The 17,128-nt window shown below is 47.7% G+C and overlaps 1 protein-coding gene across 1 annotated transcript in view; it reads left to right on the top strand.

Moving 5' to 3' along the window:
- GPN2 (GPN-loop GTPase 2) overlaps positions 1-17,128 on the top strand; it is a 125,657-nt gene that overhangs the window by 78,602 nt on the left and 29,927 nt on the right. The window contains exon 5 of the mRNA XM_085637717.1: positions 9,105-9,235. Within this exon, the coding sequence (XP_085493843.1) occupies positions 9,105-9,235 (131 nt within the window). The remainder of the gene's footprint in view (positions 1-9,104; positions 9,236-17,128) is intronic.

A 17,128-nucleotide genomic window follows, 5' to 3' on the forward strand; every position in this document is an offset into this window, starting at 1 on the left:
CTTCGCGGGAAGAGGAAGTCGGGAGATTGGCCGAAAGTTGTTGGGATCGTGAGGGTCAAGGCTGGGCTTTTTTAAAAGAGGTAGTGTGGAAGCCATCTTCCATTGTTTAGGAAACTGACCACCTTCGTACATACCATTAAAAATGGGAGTAAGATACCGTGCAATAGGGACAGGGGCCATTTTGATAATTTTCAATGGGCATGGATCCAAAGGTGAGCCAGATTTAGCACCTGTTAACAACTCCAACATGTCTTGCACCGTTAGTGGATTAAAGTCCTTCATGGTCCCTGCCAGAAATTTTGGACCTAACCGAAACGCTAACCAAAACAGTCACCTATTGGTACTGCACCCCAGAGCGCATTCACAGAGTCGACTCCACACAAAGCCCGGACTGCTGGAAAGGGTGCGGGAAAACTGGAACACTGGTCCACCCATGTACAACAGTATTGGTCTCAGGTTCTAGACAAAGTCGACAAACATCTTGACACTGAGCTGCCAAGATTCCCAGCATACACTCTTTTGGGAGTACCAAATTCCCTAACATACCCCTTCAAGTCCAGAAGAGGACTCCAGATAGCGATAGCCTTAGGAACGGCCACTGAAAACGTTTTGATCCACTGGAAAACTCCTTGAATTACCAGACACACGGGTTGGCTCCAGCGCTTGTGGCATGTATTTGGGATGGAGAAGATAACCCTTACACTGGCAGGGAAAGGCCCAACCTTTGGAGACCTATAGCAACCATTCTGAACCATACTAGCTCAGGAGTTCCGAGAACTCACGTGCCCCAGGTATCTATGTCTCTTACGCCTCACTGCATCCGACACTTCCACTCAACAGGACAACCAGCAACAATGTAACACCATAAGCCCAACCTTTTGGTAAGTCAACTGCCCGGGCTCTGCATAGCCCACGATTTGATACCTCTCGCAAAGCAAATTGACCTGCCTGTTGTTAAATTAATAAAGATTTAAACCTAAAAGTAGCATGACAGCAGTACTTGGATTGGCTGGAATGCTATTACCCAGCATGCACATCATTGTCTGTCAGTGTGAGTGCAGAGGATCAGCTTGTCAAGGAAAGGATATTTTTCTTCATGTTTATTGTAAATAAAGTTATATTTGCTCTGCAAAGGTGATCGGTGCACATTCTATATAAATAAAACGTGCCTATATATTGAATGTGCCCTATCAACTTTTTTAATTTGGGAGTTTTGTTAGTTTTCTTAGTGACTGTATGAGCTGAGCTCAGGTATCTGTATCTATACTGTCTTGCGCCCATCATCGTCAGAAAGAGACAGGGCAGTCCCACCCCCTCACCCTTCCCCCGGCTCACTCTTCTATGTTATTGTCTGCTCCTTCTTGGACTTTCAAGACAACGTATCCTGTCAGCTGTCCTCCAGGACCTGCAAACAACTGAATCTGAGCACGTATATAATAAAAGAAAGTTTAGTGGGGCCTTTGGGGACATTGTTCTAACGTTGCACGCCTTGTACTGTGCCATGCTGCTTTTCGAAAATGGCACCTGCACTTTGATCATTATTGCTCAGCCTTTCTGCTGCCTAAATAAACCATTGGTGTACACGCGGTGAGTCTGTTCCGCCGATACTTGCGAATCACCAACTGAGCCTTCCCCATGCTCTTTGACTACTACTGTGTTTTAATTTGGGCTTTTGTTGGGGTGGGACATCATCGGTCGGTTGCTTTGGAATTACCTGTACTATTATAGACTTTTGTAACTCCTGAGAGTGAAAGGGACTTACGGGTATTAGCTAAACAAGCCGTATATCACCTGTGTTGCACTGGGTTCCATCCTGCCCCCACCCCTTCTTTGGTTCTTTGGTCTATGCCCTGGGGCTCTGGGGAGAGGGGTAGTTGACCTCGGCGGAGCCTGTTGCGTGCTTTGTCCACGGTGTGTATCTGTGAATTGACAATCCTACAAACTAATTAGGAATTAAAAACAGGGATTCTTTAGGTACCTAATTGTCAGGTTCAATTTTGTTTTTCCTCTTTCTTTGTGGCATTTGTTTTATTTATTTTCACCTAAGGGTGAGACTTTGGAGCAGCAGGCCTTTCAGTCCTGTACTCCCTGGCCACTCCAATTGTCTTAATTTCAAAATTCATCTTCGACTTGTTCATATTTATCCGTAGTGTTATTTTTCATGATTTGTACCTTTTTAAGCTTCCATTTACCCAGTACTCAATCAATAATGGTTAAGTGAAAAGCTGAAGAGGACTCTCTTGGGCCTCGCAAGACAAAACTAATCCCTACCCACACTGCAGAGAATTGCAACCGAAAAGAGACTGATATCTGCATAGACAAGGTGGAATCTCTAATCATCGTTGATAAGTCCCAGAAGGCAGCCTCCAAGATTACACATTTCTTTAATAAGCCTGACAAAAGTATCCCAGCACCAATACACAACAAGTGTGTGCCCTCTCCACTTTCTGATTCTACGCTTGATACTGTATTAACTTCCACTACTCAAACTTATCTAGCTAATGTGGACCCTGTACTTCCTAGTTCCCAGATTAATTGTTTCAATAGATTTGCAGCTCTCCAAGATCTAGAGGCTGACCAAGCTGTAGACCAGCCTACATCCCAAGAACCTGATAGTATATCATTTTGGACCATTTTTTGGCCCAGATACTATTTGACATCATAGGTACTTTGAAAGAGGAGATAGCTAACCTTACATTTCTAATTACGGGACAATTATCTACAGCCCAGGATAAATCTTTTAGAGACCTTGCGAGCGAGGGATGCTGCCATGCCCTTGGTGAGAATACGAATCATACGTCTCACCTGTCAATTTTTGCTTCTCACTTATTACAGCCTAAATTAACCTCTAATTTAGCTCAAATTTCTTTACCATGTGCTGGCCCTACTAGATCGCCAATTTTCCAGAAAGAGAGGAAAGGCTCTTTGAATTAAAAATCCATAGGTCTCTTAGCAAAGCACCACCTTGAAGTCATCAGCCTCCTCCCCTGCCCAATTTGGGCACATCAATCAGGAAATACATTGCTAAGCCACCTCATTCGGTCTATCCACCTAATCATCTTTCTGTAACTGAAAAGCCTAATCCACTCTATCAAAATCACCCGGGCTTAGAGATCTTTATGATTAATGTGCCAAGCTAGGACTCAAGACTTTTGAAGAAGTGATTTACTTATCAACAAGGTCACATAATGGATCAGAACCCAAAGGAGATGCCTTTCTATTATCCATTCAGACATTGATGGGGTGTATAGAATGCCTATTACTAACTTCCTTTTGGACTGTTTTCTTAATCCTCACTAATTAACTTTTAGTTCTGGGCCTGCTTACTATTGCTAATTGGTCCATTCCTTCGTCAGGTTCTTTCATTCAATTTAAAGCTAACGTCACCAATAAGGCAAGGCCAGGCTGGGTTCCCAACCACCTCCAACCACCTCCTTTGACTTCCAGCCATCTTAATCCATTGTGGGCCTGATAATGCCTTGATGCCTGGGCACCTGTGTTTAATCCCTCACATCACATTGATTTCCAAATGCGAACATCCCACTTTCCATACAGATTTGAAAGTGATTCCTTTGTTACCTGTCCTAAACTGTAACGGGCTTTAAATGCAATAGACTGACTATGTCCATCCAAGCCTCCTATTCATTATCAAGCCGTTTCCACATCAGTCCAGTCACGGCCATTGCCTGATCACATTACCACTAAGCTAATCCCTGACCCTTAGATCACGACCAAAGAGATTAGTTTATGCTCCTGGAATGTACCTGGAATTCCTGACAAAATGAAGGACCCTGTCTGTAAGTTTTTTTGATTCCTTTCAAATACTTCTAATACAGAAATCCAGGGCTGTTTTGACACTTCACAGTCCTGGCTACATATTGTTTTGTAATAATGCTATACCTTTCCCAAATTGCAGACCTTCCGGTGGCTTGATAACTTGGATTAAAATATCTCTCCATTGTCGTTATAAAAAGCTAGATAACTTGTTAAAAGGTATTCTAGGGCTAAATCTTAGCCCCCACAAAGAGGCACGTATAATATAAACATCTTGAATATCTACAACCGGACTGCTCCCAAAGAGAAGTAATCTTTAACTCTTACTACATTCGACAACCTTCTCCAAGTTCACGATATTAGCAGGCGACTTAAACACCTTCTATGAGCCCATTGACTTTGTAACAACTATAACTCAAAGTGAAGATGAAGCCCTTGGCATCCTATCTCTGGAGGCTGACTTTTTAAAAGCTTGGTCCACAGATGCCCTACATCTTGCCTCTTTGACACTGTATTGGCCTTGTGGCGTGCAGTGGGAGAACTGATTCTGATAAGTCCCGTGCTTTTACATTTAAGAGAGGTGATAAAAAATTGTGTATCGACTACTGTGTTCTTGACATCAGATTGTGAAATAACTTAAGTAAATTTAAGATCATTCCTAGAGACAATCTTATCAGGTGATTTCCTCTGTGATTTATCACGGCCAGCTATACATCCTTTACCCTCTCCTCTTGTCTCTAAAAACAGAAAAGGCATTAAATGGCCCCTTATAGCAAACAACAATGAATTGTTAGCTAAAACGTACACTCTTTTCTTGGTTAAGTTGGCCTACATGGGATATTTCTCTTGTCCTGAAGCTCATATTAGGTAATCATTCTTCTTTTTTTCAGTCTCTGAAAGATTTTCTATCTAGGCCATTTGTACCATCTCAGAATAAACCTCTTAAATGTACTTCTTGGTTCAACCAAGATTGCCATAGAGCTAAGAAACGTCTTTTGAGGGAGTGCAAGGAAGACAATCCAGTTGATGTCTGATCCGCTTGTCAATCCTATAAACAGATTTTGAAAACCAAGCATTGCAAATGGGATGAATCTCCATGGCGGACCTCCTGGAGGCTGTCCCGGGTAGGAACGAGACACTCTGTTGGCAGATTTTCTATTTCCACGCACGAACCACCGCACAAACCACCACCACACTTATCGCCACCAGCCTGGGATGACCAATTTTCGAGACACTACGCCGATCCTTCACTCGTTAACTGTAGTCTTGCCACCTCACATCCCACTCCCTATGTGTGCAATGATCTGTCTTTTTCCTTGGCAGACATGAAACTGTCTATCAAACTTTTACACCAAGGTAAGGCCACAGCACCTGACACCATTCCTGGTTATCTTTATAAATCTGAAATTGGCACCTTTCAGGATTTCACTAGAAAGTAAATTGCTATAGGAGAACCAGATGTCAATCTTCCTCCCACTTGGGCTGGGGCTCATATTATCCCTATTTTTTCAAAAAGGATGACGGTAGCGATCCCAAAGAATTATAGACTGGTAAGTCTTTTCGATAATCAAAAAAAAAGTTTGCTCTCAGCTCCTTCTTAAGCTCCAGGCTTGGCTACAAGAAGGCAAAATCTTATCTCTTTTTCAGGCTGTGTTCCGACATAAGATCAACATCCCAGATCAAGTGCTTCGATTTATTCTTATTGTATGGAAGTATACGATTCTATCCAAAGACCACTTTTATCTGGCATTTGTTGGTCTAAGAGCTGCACTCGGTCTGGTACCCAGATCTACTCTCTGGGAGGTCCTCCCTGATTTGGGTATTTTAAACACTGTAGTCAGGCTCCACCAATCTAATTATGAGAGGGTGAGATGGGGCCCTGATGGCAAAATGACAGATCCTATCCCCGTACAGAGTTCTCCAAGGTTGTGGATTGGTACCTACTGTATGCGCCCTATTTTTTAACAAGGTAGTCTATCGCCTTGATGTGAAGAAGACTGATGTCCCAAAGTCAAGCGAAGTTAAGATTCCAGCACTCCTTCCCGGACAACAACCTTCTCCTCTCTTGAACCCTATCCGGCATACAAATATTCCTAAATAAATTTGAGAACTTCTGCCTCCTAAGAGGGTTGAAAATCAAGTCTCAGAAGACAAAACGTATGGCGATCAAACCCCATAGAAATCTCAAGTACCAACTTACTTCAGGACCTACTCCTTTGTAGCTCGTCCAAACTTTCGATTATCTTGGGATTAGGATCTAATATTCTCTATCTTGGTCGCCCCAGATCTCTAAAAGCAGCTTGACTATGCCTCGTACTTTGGCTGGCATTTTCAAAGGTACATAAAGGTTTTCCAAATTGCAGGCTATTTTCCTAGTTCTGAAAATCAACCGAGCTAAGACTCAAGCAGCTGCACTTTATGGTGCTGAGCTTTGGGGGAACCCAAATCTGAACATGTTGTTAAAATCCAAGGAGCTCAAGTTTCTTAAATCCCTTCTCAAGTTGCCCCAGGCCGCTCCTACCATACCCGTTATCTTGGATACTGCCCACAAAGCGATGTTGCATCTTGCTGTCTTAAGACCTTTTTATTTTTTTTAATAGATCAGAATGTGGTTTAATCCTGACCTGGAACTTTATTGAAAGGATCTGCTAGAAATCAAGAGTTTAGACACCGGCAACAAGGTCAAGTAGTTCTTCCACCTCAAGGAATGGTTTACAAAATTAGGCTTGCAGTCCTTTTACACCTTTCCCTAGCGTATTACCCTTAAGTCCAAGGCCATCCTAAAAAAAATTATTCTGATTTCTTAGTGGCCCAATGCTATCTATCATCTAACCTGGGCTCCCTTTCCCTTCAGCTCATGACCTCTAAACCTGCCACTAAATTCGAGGCTTACCTTGACGAGATTACTCCTACCTTAGCGAAAAGCTTATACATCAAATTTCGCTTTTGTATCCTTCCGTTAAGGTGTTTTACTAGTAAATGGTCTCAAACCACCTCGCTTTTGATTGAATGCAAACTGTGCAGGTACAAACATGAGGACATTAGCCACTTTCTGTGGGTTTGCCCAGTTTATTCGCGCCCTAGGCACAAATGGATCTGCCCCCTATGCCTCAACTTGGGCATTGATAGATTCCTGGTGGCCTGCTGGATTTTCCTATCTGACCCCTCAAGGCCTATAGTCAGTGCTTAATTTGTAAAATAATGAGTTGGCCTAACGGCTATGGCGGTCGACCTCGAATCTGGGTAACTGGGTTCGAGTGTCGGCAATGACGCTGAACATACTTTGATTCTGGGCAAATCACTTAATCTCCCTGTGCCTAACAAAAATGAATGTGTCCTCGTGTAATGCAACTGGTGCTATGTAAAGTGCTCTGATACCCGATTCGGGTCAAGTTTGCGCTATATAAAACTCTGTTAATAATAAATAAGTGCCAGGGTCCTGAACATGACGCCACTGCAGCTTGCTCCACCTATTGCCTCTGACATCACTTCCAATGACTGTACCAAAACCACTACTAACCATCACTCTCGCCTGCAAGTGCAACAGTTCAAAATACTCCAGGTCCCCAAAGCTAGAGAAATGGCTGGGGATCCAGGTATTAGTAGTTTTTTAATGTACATCGTATTAATAAACCACCGTTTTTCTGCTCATCTCAAAATTAGCTGAGCAGTGCCACCATGTGGCAGACTGTCATAAGTGTGGTGTTGACAATTAAGTGAAGGTCCGAGCACCGGAAACCAATTAAATGCCAGTTGAGCACCGGAAACCACTGGCTCAAATTAAGCATTGCCTATAGTAGATATTTACTTGCAGCCTAATCCATACACTCTAGACTCCTCTCTGATAATACACAGAACCCTTGCTGAAACCTCAAAACCTATTTTTTTTTCTTTTCCCCGAATCCCCCCCCCCCCCCATCCAAGAAGCTATAGTAACATTGCTGTACCTTGTGTTTTAGCTTCATACACTTCATCTGACCCTATAAAGGCAGATGCGTGTTGGTCCACTCTATATTTTTAACTAATTGGTCATCTACGCACTATTACACTTTAGCCTCACAACATCCCTACTGTGCTACTTATTTTAGCTTAGTGGATATCATTCTCTCGCTGGCAGAGCAGAGGGACATCACTGTACCTGGCCCTGGTGCTGTGACTTCCGATTCCAGTTATTGAAGAAAACCTTAACCCTGCGTGCTCTCTTTAGTTGCTCCACGTGGACCACTGACTCCATTTTTAAGCGTAAGCTAGATACTTAATCGTTGGAGCACATAATGGACTCTTAATTGAGGTTTGTGTCCGCCTTCGCTGGTTCTTTTATTGTTTTCCTCCTCCTTGCCAGGACTTTATTCGAACAGGCAATCCACTCCATTCTGGCGCTTTGGTCCAAGGTGCTTCAAATTGTTGCTGCGTTTTTACCTGTTTTACTGGCTTAATCAATATTTTAGATGCTTGTGGGCTTTAACTGTACATTTAGGCTTAGTGTGTACTAGACTGTATTATGTTATCTACCCACGAGTATTCTATTGCCATATAATGTTATTTAGTATGCATTTTATTTGGACATTATTTGCCTTTGTCTTTAATGCCTTTTCATATTTGTAATCTGTGACTTTTATATGTTGTGACATTCATTCTCTGATCAAGTAATTTTGTTAGCTGCATATTTTTTTATTCATTTCTGTACTTTTATGGTCCTACGGCCGAAACAAAGTTTTAGTACTGTGGTATCTATATTTGATTTTTCTTTCCAAGGCTTGATACTCATGTTACACCATATGGGGTCTTTATGTTTTTTTTGGGGAGGGGCGGATTGTTTATATCACATTCTGTGTTTAAAATGTCAATGTTTTTGTTTTTCCTGAAATCAATAAAAGTTTTGATGTTAAAAAGAAAAAAACATTTTTTTGTAATTATTTACTATTTTGAGCTATGTTAACTTGGCTATGATATCCACAACATATTTCGAGCATTTTGCATCCCACCACATAATATTTATCCCAAACCAAGCATAACCTACGTTTCCCACCTCTGGACTCCCTCAAAATGCATTTCTCCATTGAGAGATCCATTCAGAGCAGGGTAACAGACTCCAAATGAAGCCTCAACAATTCCTTTCGCAGTGGTATTAATTCATTCTGCAGCTCTTAATAATGCAACATAATCATTGAGATCTCTAGAGTTTCAAATATTCAGGGTTGAATTTAATTTTAAAAAAATAGGTGAGTGCCATACAGTTTAAAATAGCTCATCATCATCTTGAGATAACAGGCACTGTGTTTCATCAGCACTTTTTTCTGCTTGCTTTACTAAATGTGATTTTCCTACAGGATAAGGACAGCATGCGACAGGTGATCAAGGCTGTGGACAAGGCGAATGGGTACTGCTTCGGGGATGGAGAGCAGAGGACACTGGAGGTCATGATGTCTGCTGCAGTGGGGGCAGACTTCCAGTTCACGTCGTATCCTTTTTGAAGTGCATTCTTGTTGAACATCGATTTCCCCTGCTCCCTCTTTCCACAGGCATGGCTGCTGTGGCATACAGCGGCGTGAGATGATGTTTGAGAGGTTAAGCTCTATCACTGTACACATCTAGAAATTGAAATAATTTACACAAACTGTACACAGGGCCGGCTTTAGCGCTGGTGGCGCCCTGTGCGACAATGTTTGTTGGCGCTCCCACAGACTCCCACACTACTACCCTTTAACAGTACCCCCTGAAGTCTCCATAACCACTCTCTCAGATGTATTTATTAGCACCACCTGTACCAGTGTAGGGTGTCGGAGCACTTGACATCACAAACATTACACAGAGGCAATCAATCATAGGTGTGTAAATCAGTGTATAGGAAATGTTACATAATACAGAGGACTACAAGGTATAGGAGTTGCATGTCATCCATACTGGTAGACAGTATAGTTTGAGTGCTTGGTCTGGAGAAGCACAGACTCCGAAATTAGAACATAACCCCTTATGGTTGGGGGTTACATTTAATAATAATATTTTTTTTTATTTACCGAAATTAACTCTTTTTGAAACATTAGAATAATGGAAGACGGAGGAAAACATCATACTACTCTAATCTATACCTAGCAGCTTGCTTGCAGCTCTTTGATGACAGTTATTAGCTCGCTGTTCCATGTTAAGGTTTTAACAAGTACACTGCTATTAACAAAAAGATCTCTTTGACAAAAGCGCTGACCTATTTAAACTATATGCATTTTGTGATCTGCATGGTACACATTCTTTGCAGCAGGCACATCAACCCTCTGTGCTACCATTAAATGAGTTAAAACTTCCACTTGACAAAACTCCTTTTCTCCCCAGGAAGAACATAAATCACCAAGTTATCTTGACATTTTTATTTATGTATGAAAATTGCGGAGGCCAGCAATGCTTTTAAAACCATACAATACTTCCAAATAGGAGCCCCCTCGAAGAGTCAGCACCCGGTGCGATGGCACCAGTCGCACCGCCCTAGACTGTGCAGGTCATAAGTAAATTGATGCAGCCTTGAACTGTGCTCCGCTTAGGCTACTGTATTCTCTATGAAGTTAAGATACAACTAAAGACTAGCACTCTGCTGCTTATTGTACTCTTTAGACACATGTTTCCGTAGTTACTACCTTTGACACTGAGGTTGGTTGCGGCCCCACCGTGTAGTTCAAGCCTCCTTATTTCAGGAGCCTGCCCTTGAGGTACATGCCTAATATGGGTCCTCTAATGCATTCCGCTCTAACCGTTTGTTACACTAGAGCAGGGATACTGTAAATCTTACAGTCCCATCATGTTGGCTAGGCCCATCCTACTGATACTTACTCCCTTGTGCCCTTGGCTCTGGCCACAACTGGATAATCTAGTCTTCATCCTTTATATCTCTCACAGGTCTCATTTGGTGAACATAGGGTACTCTGAGTCAAGGGACACAACTCATAAATTGAGACCTTATTCCAGTGGTGCCCGCTAAAGGGGTCAGGAGAGATGGATCGGCGCCGGGTTTTCAGAATCGCCCGATTATGTAAATGAGTTTCATTTAGAATTACTGAATATGCCTTTATCTTGTCTGGAAATCCTGAAACTCTTCCATGGATCTGACCCTTCTGACTATTATGTTTGACACAAGACTTACTCAAATACTCGCTATAGTGGGGGCAAATGGGTGCATTATTCTCCCACTTAAACAGCTAGATTACTGTGACCCAATTAAAAAGAAAAAATATTTTAGGAATTGAAGCTTTGCCTCTCTGTTTTAGATTCTTATCTCACACCTGAAATGTCTGTGGTAAAATGAGGTCTCTAAAAATGGAATCATTTATCAAATGACAGATTGAATTATCACTTCACGAAATGTGATGTGATGTTATTGTTAGTTGAAATTGGCCTTTAATAGGTGTTATATAAGATTTTTTTTTTAAGTTTTCAACAAGCCTTTATTAACACAAAGAAGCAATACAGGTACAGTCGCCCTCCGGGCATATCCCAACACAGGGGGGGAGCCCCTCGTGCAGGCAGTTGGGATCACTCTTACACAGCCAGTTAGCCGACATCCCGGAGGACCGGCGGCGTTGCCACCTTCAATACGTTAGTAGCACCCAAGCAGTGCCCCAACCGCAGACAGGACCACGGAAGACCTCCCGCCCTAGGATAGTGTGGCAGTAGATCTTGTGGCCACACACGCACCCACTAGGGCACGCACCGCCGGCCTAGCCCCTGCAAGCTCCAACCGTACCCCTAACCCCCCCTCCCACCCCACCCATCACACACGCGCCGCCTTACCCCCATGTCTCTGTGATGTTACCCGCATCTGCCATCCCGCCATCCTGGCAAATCCAGGCAAAGTGCCCTCCCGCAGTCAGTCTACATTCCCCCTGGCGGCACACTCACCCCTAATGTGGTCCCAACGGGAACTCGACCCTAGTCAAACCATGAGTTCGTCCGTCTACACTCTCCGCATGCAGCGCTCTCTACCATTCTGTGCTACTGAGTGCCTCCTGGGCGTTCCTCCCCGGCTTCCCGGCCATGCTCAGCATCCCCGGCCTCTGTCACACCTCCACTGGGTTCTACATTCAGTGTCCCCCCCTGACTATCCACTGCAGGGTCTCCGGTCTTCAACGACGCTCTATACAGCCCCCAAAAATTCTTGGGGCGGCTTTTAGGTGGTAGTAGTTCACTATATATCTCCGCCTGCGTACTACAATACAACAGGTCGCTAGCCCATCGCTTCGCAGTAGGCAGAGGACCTCTCATCCAGCAAAGCGCCACCACTCTCCTGGCGATCAACAGAGCAATGTCCACCAGGCGACGCAACGCCGGTCGGAGGGGTCGAGAGTACCCCAGCAACGCCAAAGCGGGGCTAGGAGGAATCTCAACCTCCAGTATCTTACTGAGCTCCCTGAACACCCCCGCCCAGAACCTGGCGACCCCCGGACAGCTCCAGGCCATATGCATGAAATCCGCCTCCGGATGGTGGCAGCGCTCACACTCCGCGGATGGGCGCAGCCTATACCTATGTAACCGCTGCGGGGTATAATATACACGCTGCAAGAATTTAAAATGCACCAATCTGTGCCGGCCGTTCAAGGACACCGTCTTAGTGCTGGCGCAGCAGTACTTCCACATATCGTCTGTGTTCTCCATGTCCCGGTCCGTCTGCCATGCAGTTCTCACCGCTTCGCATACACTGGTCCCCCAGCTTTTTGAGCGTCGTGACCAGCTTGGCAGACGCCGCGGTCTTTATTACATAAGTGAGTTCCAGAACCTCCGTGGGTTCCGCCATTCCCGGCCCCAACATGGTAGAGAGCGCACCCCGCACTCTGTGGAACTGAAAACGCTGCAGTGGCGTGGGAGCCGGCGGCGCCGATCCGAGCTGGTCCCACGCCCTGGCCACCCCGTTAACGAATAGGTCCTCCATCCTTGAAATGCCCAGAGCGCTCAGCGCCTGTAACACACCCTTTTCTCTCAGCGGGGGGAGCCACACCGCCCACTCCACCGGTAACAACGGGGAGTACAAAATCGCGCAGCCCCGGGCCTTCGCCAACTCCCACCAGGCGTGCGTCGTGGCCTTAAGGGAGTCAAGACTGCCCACTCTGCGATCTACCTGCTGAAAGGCAATAGCCGGTAAGGGGAGCGGGTCTGCAAACAGTTTCTCCAGGGTCACATGGGGGACCCCCGGATCAGCATGAATCCATGTATGCAGATGCGCCGCCTGCGCTGTTCTGTAGTACCTTTCCAGGTCTGGAGCCCCCAGTCCCCCCTGTTCATACGGCAGCGTCAGCACCTCCCATCGGACTCTGGGCTGCTTGCCCCCCCAGGCTAGGGCAGTAAGCGTTTGGTTGAGCTGCTTGAAAAAGGCCTTAGATAACACAACCGGGATATTATTAAACAGGAACAGGAACCGCGGCAAGACCACCATTTTCATGAGGGCTATTCGGCCCAGCAACGTCAGGGGGAGCCTATTCCACGTCTCCACATCCTCAACTAACTTGGTGTATGCCACTCCGTAATTTTCCCGAAGGAGCACCTCCGGGTCCCTGTGCAGCTGAATCCCCAGGTACCTTATCGAGTCAGTGGTCCACTGCAGGGGGTACTCCATGGGAAACGGCTGCGTCACCGGCGACAAAGGGAACGCCAACGACTTACTCCAGTTAACCCGAAGGCCTGACAGCGCCCCGAACCGGACCACCTCCCTGAGAATGGAAGGGAGATTCACCTCCGGGTCCCTGACATACAGCAGCGTGTCGTCAGCATAGGTTGAGATGCCGATCTTATAAGTGGGAAAGCTGATGCCCTCGTGTCTATGGTATTCCCTGATAGCGCAAGCCAAGGGCTCCGCCACCAGGGCGTATAGGAGCGGGGAGAGGGGGCAGCCCTGCCTAGTTCCCCTGCCGATGTCGAATGCGTCCGTGACACGATCCCCAATCCGCAGCCTAGCAGTGGGGCGATAGTACAAAGCCCCCAACATCTACAGGAAGGGCTCACCCAGCCCCAACTTACAGAGTACACGCACCATGAATGGCCACTCTACAGAGTCAAATGCTTTTTCCATGTCCAGGAAAAGCGCCAGAGCCTTGCAATCCGGACGTACATGTTGCATGGCCCCCAGTACCGTACGGATGTTGTACGTGAGGTTCCTCGATGGAATGAAGCCCGCCTGCTCCGGGGTCACCAGCTCCGTCACCAAGAGTGCCAGGCGCGTGGCCAAGACCTTAGCATACAGCTTAGCGTCTACGTTAAGCAGAGAAAGGGGCCGGTACGACCCACATACATTAGGAGGTCTCCCGGGTTTCAGGACCGTAACCAGAAGTGCCTCTCTCATGGTATCCGGCATACACCCCTCCTGGCATATCTCATCGAAAAGCGTGATCAGGTGGGGCAGGAGCACGTCCTGGAATGCTTTGTAGAAAGCCACCGTCAACCCATCCGCACCCGGCGCACTACTCGACCGCATGCCCCCCAGTGCCTCCCGTATCTCATCGTGTTGTATAGGCAGCATCAAAAACTCCCTCTGCGAGTTCGACAAGAAGGGCATTTTGATGTAGCTGAGGTAATCATCTATTTCCTCCTCCATCCGTGACGACTTAGAGGAGTAGAGGTCTGCATAAAACGCTCTGAATTCAGCCACAATCTCCTCTTGGTCCGTGAGCACTGCGCCTGCAGGGGAGACCAGCTCCTCCACTACCAGGGGCCGTCTGCGATTACGCAGTAACTTAGCCAGCAAGGAGCCCGGGCGCTCACCCTCCCCATATGTACGGGCGGTTGCGTACTTGCCCATGTGTTGCACCTCTCTGTCTGCCTCGCTGTTGTATTCCGAGACCAACTCGCAAATTCTATCTTCGACCCCGGCTGCTGGGGATCGCAGTAGCTGCCTTTCAAGCTGTGTCAACTGCGTTTCAATGGTCCGCATTCGCTGTCGGATACACTTAAGGACACTAGAGTGCTTGGACATAGCTATGCCGCGTATGTACGCTTTGAAGGAATCCCAAAGCGTGTGGAAACTCTGTACCGAGCCCAGGTTCTTATCAAAGAAAGATGCGATGTCTTCCGCCAGCTCCCCCCTGAAGACCTCGTCCAGCAACGAATAAGGCGGCAGGCGCCAGGTGAACGGCGGAATCCGCCTAATCGGAGAGTCCAAGATTAGGAGGAGGGGGGAGTGATCCGAAAGTGTACGGGGGAGCACTATGCACCCCTTAGACGCCGCCAGTAGTGAACGCGACACCAACCAGTAATCGATTTGAGTGTGCACGTCGTGGTGTGCGGAGTAGTGCGTGAAGCCTCCCTTCCCCGAGTGACCGTGTCTCCAGGCATCAACCAGGTCAAGCCTAGTCATCTCCGCCTGCATATGCACGGCCGCAGCCGCCGGGCGCCTCACCGACCCCGATGAGCGGTCCAGCGACGGGTTGAATATAAAATTGAAGTCTCCCCCCACACCATTCTCGCATGCTCGTATTGCCTACAAAGTGCGGCCAGCGTACCGTAGAACTCTGGGTCGTCAAAATTTGGGCCGTACACGTTAACCACCACTAGGTCATGACCCCGCCCTGTACACCTAGCCAGTAAGTAACGCCCGTGTGGATCAGCCTCAAGCACAGTAAGCTTCAATTTGGAGGTCGGGTTCACCCACGTGACCACCCCCCGGGAGTGTGTTGTAAAGCCGGTCGCCACGCTGTTGCCCGCCAAGCCGCGTGCAGAAAGCATTTTACTCCCTGTGGGAAGGTGTGTCTCCTGTATTAAGACTAGGTCAATGTGGTGCCTGTGGAAATAGTTCAGCACTTTCCTGAGCTTACGGAAGTCATTCAGTCCTCGTACATTCCACGTCAGTGCTCTTAAAGTGCCAGGATTACCGTCACCAGTCACCGCTTCAGGGGCTGCCATCGCAACATCCACTCAACAGTCGTGCCAACAGGTGGAGTTTCACACATGAGAGCACCGACTGTGCCGCTCACATACCTCCACATCCAGTATGCCAGAAACCAACCAATACACAGGTCTCGCAGCGCGTAGTGTGCCCAACCTCCCCACTTGTCAAACCCCCCCCCCCCCCAACTGCTTCCCCCCCCACCCACAGCCGACCTCCCCCAACCTGGCCAGACAGGACCCCAATCCCACCCCCCACCCCTCAAAACCACAAACGTCACTCAAGAACATTTCCCAAAGTAGCCCCAACTGGGGCCACCGAAAGCCACAGCGTGGGGGCAGAGAGAGCCAGGCGCCAGGTACTCCCAATTAGATAGCGCCGCTGGGCAGTCGCGTACTCTCCCCGCCTTGCCCTCGTGCACCACCTAACGTGTGCCGCCCCACCCGCCCTACCCCCGGGGGACCGGGGAAGGACTCAGGGCACTCCCTCGAGGAACCAGGCCAGATGCTACGCAGCACAAATCCGCTGGGGCCCCCCCACCCGCCAGCCCCCCACCCGGGGAAACTCACGTCAGGGAAGCAAAAAACATACCTCATCCCGGGGGGGGGGGGGGGGGGGGGGGAAGGGTTCCCAAGGTCCCCAGGCGTCGGATCACTCATGCCAGCCTCAGAGCGGGCTCAACGTATTGCCGCACCTTAAAAGCACGCCACAGGGCCCCCAGACCACCCACTCGCCCACTATGTCAGAAAGGTCTCACCAGGAGGCTGCAGCAGTGTCTCGATGTATGGCTGTGCCACACTCAGCAAGGTGGGTAACTCCAAAGTCCCTTGCGCCGCCAGGCCATCAATCACCCCCCCGCCCGGTGAGCAAAAGCAATCTGCCCCGTCGTACCCAAAGTCCGACAGTTCATCTCGGGCTAGTCCTGCTCCTCCAGGCGGGAGGACTCCTCCGAGGTGTCATTTTGTCTCCGCTGACCGCTCCGCTGCTCCTTTGACCAGTCCTTCAAGGACCGATGCAGCTCCTTCGGGTCAGTAAAAAAGTGGGAACGGCCCTGTCTGTTGATCCGCAGTCGCGCAGGGTAGAGCATCGCGTAGTCCAGGCCCAGTTCCCTAAGCTGTTTTTTATATGGAGCAAATTGTCTGCGCTCTTCCTGCACCCTGGCCGTGAAGTCGGGGAAAATGGATATGTCCATGCCTTCATATTGGAGCGTGCCCTTTTCCCTGGCCACCCGCAGTGCCACATCGCGGTCTCTGTAATTCAACAGCTTTGCAATTATGGGCCTCGCTGGTGCCCCAGGTTTCGGGCGAGGCCCCAGCGAGCGGTGCGCCCTTTCGACTACAAACATGGGAGAGAACACGTCCTCCCCCAACAGGGCACGCAGAAGCTTCTCCACAAAAAGTTCCATCCTCCCGGTCTGCGTCATCTCCGCGACCCCCGTGATACGGATGTTAGACCTCCTCGAGCGGGCCTCCAAATCCTCCGCTTTGTCCTGGATGACCT

Source organism: Triturus cristatus, chromosome 12, assembly GCF_964204655.1.
Source record: "Triturus cristatus chromosome 12, aTriCri1.1, whole genome shotgun sequence".
Taxonomy (NCBI): Eukaryota; Metazoa; Chordata; class Amphibia; order Caudata; family Salamandridae; genus Triturus; species Triturus cristatus.